The sequence below is a fragment of the Bacillus rossius genome, chromosome 2 (genome assembly GCF_032445375.1).
Source record: "Bacillus rossius redtenbacheri isolate Brsri chromosome 2, Brsri_v3, whole genome shotgun sequence".
NCBI classification, from domain to species: Eukaryota; Metazoa; Arthropoda; class Insecta; order Phasmatodea; family Bacillidae; genus Bacillus; species Bacillus rossius.
The window spans coordinates 36,448,917-36,463,483 of record NC_086331.1 but is presented as its reverse complement, the minus strand read 5'-3'; the positions used below and the strand labels follow the sequence as shown (position 1 = coordinate 36,463,483).

General features: G+C 35.9%; 1 protein-coding gene across 2 annotated transcripts in view; it reads right to left on the bottom strand.

Moving 5' to 3' along the window:
* LOC134529241 (leucine-rich repeats and immunoglobulin-like domains protein 3) overlaps nucleotides 1-14,567 on the bottom strand; it is a 148,914-nt gene that overhangs the window by 41,616 nt on the left and 92,731 nt on the right. For both annotated transcript variants that reach the window (XM_063363132.1, XM_063363133.1), the window contains one exon: nucleotides 10,005-10,325. In XM_063363132.1, coding sequence (XP_063219202.1) covers nucleotides 10,005-10,325 — 321 coding nt within the window. The remainder of the gene's footprint in view (nucleotides 1-10,004; nucleotides 10,326-14,567) is intronic.

Below are 14,567 nucleotides of genomic sequence, written 5' to 3'. Positions count from 1 at the left end.
ACTTTTTTTTTGCCTGCTGAGATTTCGTGCTAATTGAAATTTACAGACGTGCTTTTCAAGACTGGGGCAGTAAAATTAACATAGCAGTAAATGAATTCGCGCAATCTGAAGACGTGCTAAGTGAGGAATTGGTGTATTCACTCATATAAACACCAGGGGGCATATCAAGCTTATCGGTGTGCCAAATAAATCTCTGTGATAGCAAAAGTGTTCTGGAATACATTTTATAAACTTTAAAAATACTTTATAATGTTGGGATTATCACAATGGTAAAGCTATATTTTACATTCATTTGCTATAGATGTATTTAGCACAGCTGTATTATTTGGGTCGAGGGTCTCAAGTTCTAGGGATCAAATCCTGTCTGCTTCAATGTATATTTTTACATTTTCTTATATGACTCAATATTACATTTTAACACCATAGTTAAAGAAAATTACTTTTGTTTAAGTAAGTGTTATATAATAATAGCTTCAAATACATAGCCCAGTCCGTTGATTTGATTATTTTGCATTGGGTAGGCATATAAATTTAATTTTTACTTACAATAAAAATAAATCTTATAAACATTATCAAAATGATTGAGTATACATGAATATGTGTATATACATACATATAAAGAAGTGTTAATGTTTTACATATTTGCAACATTTAATGCTTTTAAAACTTATTGTTTTTAAATGTATTCATGGTTTTAAAATAATTTTTGTAAATAATAAATGGTAATTTTCTAGAATAGGCGCTCTTATAAAAAAATTTATATAAAAATTCTGAAAATTGAATTATTGAGTTCCTCTCATTATATTTGATAACTGATAAACAGCATTATAATATTTAAAGTAGTTTACAAATAGTTCACTGTTCTGAACAGTTGATGTAGTTAGGTTAGGCTACACTTAAAATGCTGTAAGTTGTTGTAAATGGTTAGTTAGTTAAGTTAGCAACATTAAAAATCCTTAACGATGTTTCTCGGGTCAGTAGTACTCGAAAATACCATTTTTGGAGGTTTTTTTTTTCTGATGAGCACCTATTATTGTGTTTTAGTTAATTATTTACGAAATTATCAATTTACAAAAATTCAGTTTTAAAGTTAGGTATTTTCATTGTTAAATGTTGTATGATATTTGTCCTTTTGTCATCATGTTTAAAGTTAAATCATTTTTCATGATCATTAAATCAATATATTTTTGAAGATTGCAAAATCTTGTTTAGATCATGACTACCCTGTTTTCATACAAATGTATGGAGTATAAATTCATTAATCTACGACAAAAATATTTCAAACAACAAGAGAAAATCCGTGCCAGGATCACCCATTGTAATAAAGGGAATTATAATTTCGCTGGCATTCTTCAGGACAAGCAGCAAGGATCGCTGCAGTCAAGTATCGCCAGCGCTCGCCATGTTAAAAGGCCTGAGTTTCCTATAGTGTTCTACTTCAATATTTGGTGAAACTATAACTGTGTGCTTTTGCACATCTATCTCTGTCTGTGTCTAACAATTTGTGATGTCACTCTGGAGATACTTTGTTTAGTTGGTATAGGGAAATGTACGTTACACTGTGTTTACATGTTGTTGAAACTGTGATTATCAACAAATGTTGAAGTTTATGGCAGTTTGATTTCCATTCAAGAAAATTAGAATAAACATTTGATACCTGTAATTAGTTTAATTGCCTCATTTATGTCTGCCAAGTTTTTAATATAGCTTTGAGTGATTTTTTTTGACGTGACATCTAATCAATCGATGAACGCTGGCTGCACGCACGAAAAATTGTCCCACTACGGATGTCCCACTACGGATGTGTCCTGTTTACGCATGCGTGGCATCTCTCTGGTATGTTGCGGATGGTACAGAGAACGCGGCCGGGGTTCATAGTTATTGTTGTGCGCCGCGCCACGGGAGTATATTCGCAAGGAAATGGCGTTCTTACAAGTACGTATTAATTTAATTACTAGTGTAAATCAGTATATATAAACAGTGTTGTATGAGTATTGTTTTAGCTGTGTAACTAAATATTTATTGCTGGTATGATACTTTTCACGTTTTAGTTTGACATTGGTAGGGTAGGTGACCCAAATATGAGACCCGGCCTTAATATGAGACCCTTGGTTATCTTGACAAGTAAGAGCTACTACCTATCAGCCGCTCTTGAAACTACCAGCAGCCTCCATTTCCCGACCACGGATAGAGTGAGACTTTTATCTGACGCGCGCGAGATCCAGAATAACAGTTTATACAATATTCATTTTGAGTTTTCGTGAGTGGCACCTTGCAACTTTATTATCAACATAGAGGTACGTTTATATTAATTATCCATTCATACTCTCTTATGAGCAGTGAAGTAAGCTTCCATGTGTATAAATAAGGAACTATGGCAGTTTAAAATTTCAGCCTTGTTGTGTTTTGTAGCGGCCATTATAAGGTGCCTAATATGAGACCACTTACATGTCCTAATTTGAGATAGGGTCTCATATTAGGAGTAAGGGTCTCATATTAGGTGATTTAGATTAAAAATAATACTGTCGCTGTAAGAACAGTAACTAATAAGTTTAATTTTATATAAAATATCTTAAAATTTTGTAATAGAACATAGTTAGATATGTAGGCCCCGCTGAGAAGGCCAGGGAAAGCCACGTTTCGATCATCTGCTTACCTCCACACTCATCTCATAAGATGCAGCCGTTGGACATAGGTTTTATGTTCCCTCTCAAGACATATTATGCTCAAGAAGTAGAAGACTGGCTGCGCCAAAACCCAAATCATGTTGTTACAAACTTTACAGTGGCTAAACTTTATCTGTTAATTCTTTTAATAAAACAGGCCTGTTTCCATTTAAACAAAACATATTTCGTACTAATGAATTTGGTGCTTTCTCTGAATCATTAAATGGCCAAGAAACTAAAGAAGAAAATGGAGCTCAAGAGAATTCAGATACAGCCATTTGTAGAGAAGACCAGGGCCACCCAAGAGAAACTTCGATGCAGACAGATCAGCCATGTTGCAGCAGTGCAGTTAGGCCTTTATCAGACCTGTGGATATTTCACCACTACCAAATTTTCCTTCAAAAGAAACATCCAGTAGATGTGGCAGTGCTAATATTATCACATCATCGCCATACAAAACAAGCTTGGATGAAAATGTCGCAAGAAAGAAAAAGGCTGAAGCTCGTAAGAAATTGGTTCTTGGAAAACAGAAAGGAAACGAAGCTAGACCTACACAAACCAGGACCTACACAAACCAGATCTCGCAACACGGACAAATTACGAATAACTACCAAATCATTAATCGCTGTATATTCTGAGAACTCCAGTGACAAAAATATTTTGCTGCATGACAGTTCAAATGAAAGTGATGGATCTGAAAGTGATGATGATGCAGTGTTTGTTATGCTGCTGCCTTTTCTCAGAGGACAAACATGGCGAGAAATGGCGGCAGTGCCTCAAGTGCTATGGTAGGCTCATGAAGATTGCGGAGCTGATCCATGTTTTGTGTGTCCTATGTGTAACAAACAAAAGTGCAAAAGGTGACTAAATGATATAAAATATGGCATTTGGAACATAATGGAGGGGATGTCTCATATTAGGAACACGTTTATGTTTTCATAAAATTTCACATTTTTTTATTTCTTAGTTTAATTACTTCCTGTTTTAATACAAGTTCTATATCCTGTTTTGAAGTAAAAGTGCATTACATAATATATCATCTAAGATAAATAAATCTACCAATAGTGGTTTTAATAACAAAATATAAATATTTTTAAAAAGGGGTCTCATATTCGGTACACTTGCCCTAATTATTTGTCATGAGTTATTATTTGATCAACTAAATCACACACCGTATTATAGTTATGAGCCCACGATGGTCTCGTGGCCGTGTTGTTAGCATGGATGACTTCCAATGTAAAGGTTATCGGTTCGAATCTCAGCAGCTGCGAATTTTTTTTTGTACTTGTAAAAATAAATACTGCACATGCAACATTTCAAAAGTAATAAATATATTTGAATTAATGAATGCAAATAAAAGTAAAATTTATTAATTAAATTGTGCATTTCATTGCACTCCTTTGTATCCATACAAAATAGTGATAATTCAATAAAATTGATTCAATTTTATTCATAAAAGTATGCAGAGGTATATTTTATCATACAAAAGGTAGAAAAATTTAAAAAAATGTTCATCAAATAATATAATATCTTTAATGCCTAAATGGTTTGGTTGCAAAAACCTATTACGGCTCAGTCTCAGGCCGAATATGATATTTCATTTTCTTCTGGATCAATCATTTCATCAATGTTTTGTTATGACGTTGTCACGTTAAACTATCGTCCGTAAACCGATTTTACAGACAACCAATTTTTTAGTAAAATATATATACAACAAAAGACTGGTTAATATAAAGCTATACATTTGTAGCAATAACTCCAGTTAATTGTTTGCTACAACCATGACAAATGCCAATCATCAACAAATACATACGTAGTAAAAAATTTTATATAAATAAAAATGTATAAGTAGTAAGAAACTACTACACGTCAAATAAAGTGGTAATTGTAAATGCTGAAAAAAATATTATTTCGTTGGTTAGTTTACCATCTTATAAAAAACGCACGTCTTTCAAAAATCAAGGTTAGAAAATTAATACTCTGACATCCTTGCAATATAAAACATTATAAAAAAAATTCATGTTCTTTAACATTACACAAATTTTTAATATTTAATTTTTTTTAAGTTTTCGCAAATTCTGACATTTTCTTTTTCTGCAATTTTTAATGCAATCTGCCACCCTGCTTCCCTGAACTTACCAAACACACCTTAGTCTTCTCTACTTGCAGCTCATATCCCTATTTAAAACAATGGTAATTTTTTAAGAAGGTACTCCCCTAAAATAGAAAAAAACTATAATTAAAAACAAGGTTTTTTTCTCTAGTACTACATGTCCTGATTAATGTTGGTTAATTGTTGCTAACCTAACCTATCCAACCATTCACACTAATTCATAGTCTTTTAAATGAAGATTGCATAACAAAACCAAATGTTCACACCATTTTACAGTGTTTAAAATAATACTTGCCTAATTAAACCAGCCATTCATACGACCTAACAGTATTTTGAATTCAACTAACTAAACCTAACCAACCATTCAAATGATTTTACAGTATTGTTACGAACGTGAGCAGGGCCACGGCGTGCGTAGTATCGGAGCTCGCTGGCGGCCCTGCACGGCCACTGACATCACGTGGCCGCCGCAACGTGAGACATTCCGCGCGCGCCTGGTGGATTATGAGGGTCATCACTTCCCCCCCTCCTTCACTTCGCACCCCACGCGGTGCCGTTAACCTGACACCTGGCAGCTGTTGGAAGTTCCGCAGGCCATCACGCGAGCCGCCAATGCGTGTCTCTAAAATTCTGGCATTGGGTCGGTGCGGAATGACGTGACTGGACCCAGCTGCGCTCGTCAATTCTAGAAGTGGCGCCTGGGTCTATGTAAGCCCAGGATGCCGGCCTCTGAAAGAGAGTTTTTCCCGCGGCGACAGTGCCGCGGGTGCGGCGGAGTTCCGGGGCGATAGTGCCACGGGTGCGGCGGAGTTCCAGGGCGAGAGTTCCGGGGCGAGAGAGTTTTTCCGGGGCAGGAGTGTCTCGGCGATAGTGCTGTGGGTGCGGCGGATGCTGAGCGATAGTCCGTGCGATAGTGCCGCGGGTGCGGCGCAGTTCCTGGGCGAGGAGTTTCTCTGTGAGAGTGCCGCGGGTGCGGCGAGAGTCCAGAGCGGAGTTCCAAGCGAAGCATCGAGCGGATCCTCAGCGAAAGGAAGTGCGACAGCGGCGGCGGAGTGCGGCGATTGAGGTTCACAAGGGGTGCTGCGGCAAGAGTTGTGCCAGAGGTGCGCCCCAGCGAGGTGTGTGGCATGTATAAACAGAGTGACTTGGGAATGAACATTTCTTAAGTGCAACTGATTATTACGCATTTGTAGAAGATTATTTGTTAGTACAGTAGAGCACCCCTCAACCGGAATCATTGGGGGGAGGTCTATTCCGGTTATGGGAAAATTCCCGGTAAGGGAATTTGCGGTAGGGAGGCAAAGAAAAAAGCCATTACATGCTGCACATATTAACTTATATGTATAGCCAAAGTTGTACTGTAAATATTTTCCACAGTTATAAAACCATACAATAAAAACTATAAGCTCTACATACGTACTGTTTTCAAAACGTACCGGGTCGTAAAACTACGAGCTGGTTGAATTACCTTCATTCTAGCAAGCTGACAAGCGGGTGTTTCTTATCTCTGTGGGTGGGTGCGTGAGTGAGCGAAGAGGACGATGAAGAGGGTTCGTGGGAGGTAGTAGGACTACAGCTGCAGTGTTGTGTTACTTCTGTGTTGACGAGCTAGTGATTCACACTTCCGGGAGAGTGTATAGTCACTGCCACGCACAGTTTACATTTCACATACACAAGAATAACACTTCAAGCATCTCGTTTTAAAACACAGAGATAGAGAAATACAGGTAAATGTAGACTGTTTAATCATATATTAACGTATAAATATGTACATAATACATATTTGTACACTAAATTATTATCTACAAACTGAAATAAACACGGAAGTAAATGTTACTCGCTATCACGTGTGTCAGCGTGTATAGTGGGAGTCGGTGTACATACTCTCGGGCCGGCCGGAATTTTCCGTTTACTTGACATAGTGAAACAATAAAACTACTTATAGCATAAACATCTTTATAGTAATTCCCGCACGATGCAAAAACCAGCTGTGTATTTACGCAATGCGCGGGAAAGACTGGCAATAATTAGCTCTCTGACAGACGTGCGCACGTGCGCCTACAAGACATGTACAGTCAGGCAAAAGCAAAAACGCCTCGTTCCAGTGCGGAAATGTTTTGGAGATGTTTTGTAATGTTTTAATTTTTTTGGAAAATTAGTTCCAGATATCGGGAGTTCCGTTTGTGGGAATTACGGTTGAGGGGTGCTCTACTATAATGTAAATATTGGCAATCAATAAAACTATGTTGTAAAATCTTTAATTGGGCTATCCATTCACGAACCCAGTAGTTTTCCCACGACGATTATTGTTTTAATAATCCGTAACAGTATTGTAGCTAATCTAACGTAACCCAAAATTCTAATAAAATGATTAACCAACGATAAACTACTTGAAATATCTAAGTGCCACTATACAGAAACATCAAATATCACGGAGGGAACTCAAAAATTAGATTTTCAGATCTTAATTTAAATTTTTGTAGAAAATTACCAAAATAATTACTGAAACAACAAAGTAAACCTACTCTGAAGCATGAAAATTAAAACTTATATACCACTATTTTTTGTTATTACCATCAATAGAATATTACAGATACTTGTAATTTAATTAATTAAATTTTTTTTTATATTTCCAATCAATACTTAGGGACACATTTATAAGTTTTCCACGGTTAATGCAAGTTCATCAAATAATACAAGTAAACATATATGTTAATAAATGTGGTAATATAAGATACATTTGGTGGCTAAATGAAACGTAAACATCAATACTAATAACAGTGAACTTGTATCTGAATCCAAAATTTGTAACAAGGATATAGTATAGAGAGCCAATTGAAAAAATAAATTAATTTAGAAAAATTTTGCTCAACTGTTTAAGCCTAGGCCTAACAAAAAAAAACATTCTCTCAACATCTGTTGCTATAAAAAACTTAAATGTTACAAATAAACCCTACCTACCTTGCTTTGTGACTAACTATTGCTAAAATTAGTCTTTTTGCCTGATTACACTCAATTCTGCGAGTTATAGTTTTGAAAGAATGTGAATGTTTTATTTAATTCACTTTGGTTCATTTACTGTCATTTTAACAACCATATTACACACAATTAAGCATTTTCTCATTTCATATTACCAAACTACCATTACAACTTGTGCTAGCTTAGTACCAATATCATCTTCAGTATTGCCAACGACAAATGTGCGCAGAACGATAAAAAAAGGTCCACGGATTGAGCAGGCCTGCATGCTTCTTAGGCCATGAATACTGGATAGTATTAGTTAATGTGTTACACACCGAGCGCTGTAAACAACTTGAACAGCACATGCGCGAAGCATTACTTGTTTATGAAAGTCGTAAAAAAAAAAAGACATGAAAATACCAGTAGTTATTATGTAAATGTCAGTTTTTAAGGGCTACTAGTAAAATTTAAGGACTTATAAGGGCCCTTATTCCATAAATTATAAATTAAGGACTTTTTTAAGGATTTTAAGGAGGCTTATGAACACTGAAAATATTATTGCTGGGCAGGTGGTGATTATCAAACACACGGCACATGATGTAGTGTATGTAAAATATAAAATACATAATATAAGTCTTTTGGGTCTTCAACTGCCACAAGACAAGCAGTATCACGTGGTTGCACAGGCAGCCCTGCCGTTGAAGGGAAGGAAATATGGCCATGTTTGTATAAGGTGTTTGTATTTGCTACTACATCACGGCACCTACCTTTCTCCACAACTATGTCACAGCTACATAAGGCAACGAGGACATGGTAATGGACCTTATATAACCTGCCAGGATTTCAATTAAATTTTTTTTACAAGAAGCAACTGAAAAATTACTATGCCCATGACTAAAACGTAAGTATTGCACCATGTTTAGACTCATTTTGGCAACACGGAGAGGTCCTACATGCATTCATAGAATATTGTTACATGCGTACTAGGAGGCAAGGCCGCAACGGGTGCCAGGTACCTGAGGAGGTCTTCCAGAGAGTCTGGCCAGCGGCCCCGCACGGGTGCTGATATCATGCATGCCATGCTTGAACGGCCGGATTACAAGGGTCTGGATAACCATCCCACCTCACTGCCCGCTCACCATTCCGCCTTGGACTATTGTCACTGACTCTTTAAGCGGCTTGGGAATTCTGCGGGTTTCCCGAGAACGTTGCGCGGAGTGGCGCGAATAAACGTCGCCTTTCTGAACGTTTTGGGCGTCAGGTCGGCCTGGGATGACGCGACAAGTCACAGCCGCTCTTGTCCCTTTGAGAAGCATGCCCTGGGGGATATGAGCAAAAATGCCGGCCTCCACGGGAGTTCCAAGAGTTTTCGAGAGTTACACGAGTGAAGGAAAGTGCAACATCGGCGAAGAGGGTGAGAGACCCCTCTCAAGAGCAGCGCGACAAGAAGCGACGGGACCATGAGATTGCAAATGAGTGGCGCGAGGCTGTGTGTGTGAGGACAGACCAGAGGTAAGGGGCGAATCACTGTCGAGCCTAGCTCCAGTGAGGAGAGCGAACTGTGGAACTTGACAGACATTGAGTGATTTGCAAATAAACATTTTTAAGTGCAAGTGATTGGTGATCAGACATTTTTAAGTACAATTATTAATTAGTAATTGAAATATTAGTAATTAATAAAACATAATTAAGCTTACCGTTACGAACCTAGTTCCCCCAAATTATATACGTAACAATCTTAATTTTCTCCCCAACTATTTGCATATTAAAATAAAACTATATTTCAGCAAAACATGTCATTTTCATGCTAAAATAAGTTGAAAATAGAATTCAAGTGAAAGATTTAATTTTTGGGTTTGAGGGTTGGAGATGGGTTAAAACTGATTCCAATTTCAGTAGAGACTCCCTTAAAATAACATACTTTTTTCTCGTAACTACAAAGGATCATAGCATTTTAAGTTCACTGTATTTACTTCACTTTTACTGGTAACGTAACTCAAGGTGTTACTATAATTACAAGCAAAAATTAAACATGCAACAAATTTTTGAGAATGGCTTATAGACTACAGTAGTAATATTTTTCCATTCATTCACATTTTAAATCTGACCACAGACTTCTTGCAAACTCAAAGAAATCATTATTTAAAAAAAGTGGATTTAAAAAAGGGCTATGCAAGATTTAATTTTGGCTCTAAATACTACAAAAATGAGCATTATTATAACACTATAAAATAAATTGTTACTCGGAAAGGTTTTATAGTCACCTGTTGTGAGATGCTCTAGTAACAAATCATTGGTGCTTCGTTTGGCAGAGTCTCCAGTGCCACTGTCTTTGCTAGTTGAATGCTCCGAGTTGGTGTCAACATAGAAATGTGTCTGAGGTGGTGATGGAGATGACACAGCCTTCAAGTCTGTGCTATGCTGCAGCAGCGTGCTTGTGAAGTTGCTCACATTTGGACCACCCATTCGCTTGCGCGTGTGGTAAATGATGAACACCCATATGATGGAGGTAAGCACCGCACAGCACACCACTGTGATAATTATTATTCCAGTCATGTCATTTTCCACCAATGCTACACTTGATGCTGCAAAATAATAACACCAATACTATAGCCATCTTTAAGTAACATTCTTTTATGTGCATAGTCTGTAAAAGGTAACACTAGTCACATGGCATTGCAGTATCAGCTATTACTGACTTGTCTCTCATTAGTCAGTGCCACTGCCTTTTTACTGGTTATTGGAATATGTACAGAAACTTCCCCATTGGTTTAGGCCAAGACATATGTTTACTCACATTAAATAAACATTTAGAAACGCTACTATCTCCAGAAAACTACATTGCGTTCTTAAAAAAAAAGTCTGATTGTTACACTGCAGACCAGCACTTAGGAAGTTAAAATATGATCTGTAAAGTAACTAAATTCAGAAGTGTAAGCAGAATTTCATTTCCGTGAATAGGAATTGAAGGGGAGGGGGAAGGAGAGGAAAACTTTTCCCACTGTTTGCTATCAAATTCTTTCCTTTTTTTTGGGAATGATAGATTTTAAGAATTTTTGTGAGGAATATCCCCCCCCCATCCTCCCCCCACATACATCCCTTACAAAAAAAAATAAAAAATGCCACTCTTACTCAGCACATTGGCCTCTGCTAAGAACCTTCTACAAGTAGAAAATCATGGCACAGAATGAAGAACATAATGACGATTGCTACTGTACATGAAAAAAAAATTAATCATCCCGAAACTTTCAGCAAATTAACCTGTGTACGTATAAAAAACTATTTTGTTTTTTATCTCATGTGAGGCAGTGCAAATACTGATTATATGAAAGAATGCTTATGCATAGTAGAATCAGCTGTTCTACCCACGAGATACATCTGTTATCTAGCAAGCCTACAAAATAATAAGATGATACAGAGGCAGGAATAAGTTAAGGTTAGGATCTGACTTGGTTTCATTCGTGGGTGTATATCCCAGGGCCCAGTCCCCTCCCCCCTCTCCGGGATACAAAAGTCCCTCCCTGAGGGGAACTGCATACTTTTGCAAAATCGTAACTGTGAAATGGGAATGATAAACTCTATTCCAGGGAATCCTACAGATTTTTTTCCATGGTTTCATTGATACCAGCTAATGATGACAGTCCATTAAAGATTAATTTGTTGTATATCATATTGTCATAAATGTTGAATCATTCCAGTAGGTGGGTACAAGCCACATACAGGTTGTTCAGAAACCCATGCAAAATATTTTAGGCAGTGATTCTTTATAGAAATTGAGTTAGGTTTTATACAAGCCACTTAGAGCCTAGCAAAATTCTTAGGTGTGATATTCACCCTTGAAAATCAGTTTTAGAAAAATTATCTGTGCAAAATAATAAAAATATCACAAATTTAAATATAATCATGAAACAAAGTTTCATGCTACAAAGTTCTTCATCCAAATAAACAACTTTTCTCAACAAAAAAAAAAGAGGGTGGCACCCTCCAATTGCAATTAACTTTTTTTCCTTCCAATGTTATGGATATTTCAAAAAGCAAATGTCACATCTTATGAAAAAATTAGCAAATAAAGCATATGTTATTCTTCTATAGTGAAACATTCATAGAAATTGGCCTTCATGCTAGGTTTCACATGCCATTTTGATTTAATTCTCTTAACTTTACTAATAGTTATGGGAGTTTTCTGCAAATATAACACTATCTCTCTTGCATATGTTACTATGCCAAAACTATTTTCAATGAGAATTTATGAAGTTTAATATGATGGGTGTAAAAAGTAATGTAAGTTTTTGTAATTACTATCACACAAATTTTTACACCCATTATATTACACTTAGAAACTTTAACAATATTTGTCAACATATGCAAAAGAGGTTTAGTGTTAAAGGCCAAGTTATACTGTACGAATTAATTAAAATCAAAAGAAAATGGGTGTGTAGAATACATAGCAAGTGATTCCACTTACAAAAATACCCTGCTTTTCACAGTGATTTTTCATAACATGAGTGCTTCATAAGTCAGTGTACACTCGTAGTAGTTATTCATTACTTTCGAAGTAACATATAACATCTTGCAAACAGCTTGTTTACTTACATTACTATCTGCATTTTCTAATAGTTGGCAGGTTATATGTAGAATTCACAAAACATTTTAAATTTAAAAATGTTTCTTGCACAGTAAGTCCTTGATTTGGGAATATATGTTAATACTTTTTAATAGCGACATATATTTAAATAACTCTAGTATTATTCTTGTAGGTTTCTACCATGTTTTGGTAAACAGTCAACAAACCCCATCCAAACTATACATATTTATGTATTTTTTAAAGCCAAGCAATACTGGTTCAAATTAATTAAAATGAAAAGAAAATAGGCATGCGTAGAAAGTAATTCCACTTACAAAAATACCATGCTTTTCACCCAATACCAAAGATATAATGACACACAGATAATTACTCAAAGAAACTATTTATTCTATTGGTAAAATACACTATGTCGGTAAACAGCACTACTTATCCACATTGGAAACAACATTTTGTGATAGAAGTACCTCAACATAAATTTTAATTGTGGCAAAAGTAGTAAAAGTACTACTCCCGCAAATATTATCTCTCTATTAAATACTTTGTAATGTTGTAAATTCTAGTTAAGGTTTATGGTAGCATATCACAGATATAAGATAGAAAAATTTTATATCTCCAATATTAACAAATATTGCAGATCTCTAAATTATGGGAAATAATTCTAAGAAATGTGTTCCTATGACTTATGCTGAAGCCAAATTAACTACCACTGGCTCATAGTTAAACAACAAGACTGCATATTCGCCAACTTTTTAATTTCCCAATCCAGTAGAACAATTAAAATGGTTTGCAGTGAACTGCATTTGTTATATATTTTCTGTGCTTCGGATATCTTCGATTTTCTCCATCATTTAACTCCGAGTGTCCCCTCCTACTTCCCCCCCCTTGCTCCCAATACCCTCCTTTCTTTTGAATGTCTCTTACCCCCACTCCTTCACCTGTAGATCTACTTTTGCGGAGGTATAAATTTTCTAATTTATGTTAGGTCACGTCAGCTTTAAGATCCTTCTTGTTCATTTAGTTCTCTTGAGTAAATACTTAGTGTTGGTGTCAGAATCGGTCATGGGCGTGTAAGTATATTTCTTTGGAGTTGTATGTTTGTTTGGCTTTCTTAAGTGGCTTAGTCGGTAACTTGTTTCATAACTCCCCATATTTAAATTCCTTTTGGTTCACCACGCTCAAAATTTAGTTAACTTGTTTCTTGTTTGGCTACGTCGCTACTCAGCCCATAATCGGTTCCGCCGCAGTACATTCTTAAATACCTTATGTTCTACTTAACGTATACGTGTCTACCTCAATGTTTAATGGATCATTGTTCATATACGCTTAAATATTGTTTTGAGTAACGTATGGCGTATTGCCTTGTTCACATTCTAGTCTATACATGCATCTTGTTGCATGTTGCATGTTTAGGTAAACTACGAATTTATTAATAATTTATTATTTGTTTCTAATTGAAAATTTAAATTTCTTGTTTATCTTGTCTCCTTTCATACAGAAACTAACCAAATGCAGGAGACTCCTACCTTAAGGGAGATTAACTCAACGGAGATTGTTCTCTGTTGCTTTTATTGGTCACAGTAGGCTGCAGGTTAATTTTAGTGTAAATCAAACAATTTGCTTACTCTATGATTAAACCAACCAAATGACTAAATATTGTACATTTTAAACTATTTTCTGAAGTCTCTCTCTCTCTCTCTCTCTCTGAGAGAAAGAGAGAAAAAGAGAGAAAGCTATTAAATGAACTGAAAATTCTGCATTATAAATTTCATAGTTCACACAGCTTCTTATAGTACTTTAAACAATACTGCACCCATCATCAGTTCACATCATACATTTATTTTCAACAATTTTGAACTAGCAATTTTTCTTAAGGTAAATACTTGAGTGATGCTCCAAGCTTTCTTCAAAACTTCATTTTTCAGAGGAAACTTATTCACCATATAGTCACATGAAGTGATAAAATACTTTTTCACAGATTCTTAAAAAGCTTTTTTTGTCAGATGCCATTAGTTCACTTACAGTTTGTGTAGTCTGGAAAACAATAACCATATCAGTCTTGTCTCTGATTTTCAACAGCATGATATCTAACATCAAAAACATCCACATTATTGATAGCAGCAGGCTTCACAAACTTATATAAAAGCTCTTTCAATTTGCACAGCATGTTGCAAAATATGAATTTGTGGTTCTGATGCCACCTGGAGCAATATGTTTACTTTCTCAAATGTGGAGGTCACATGCA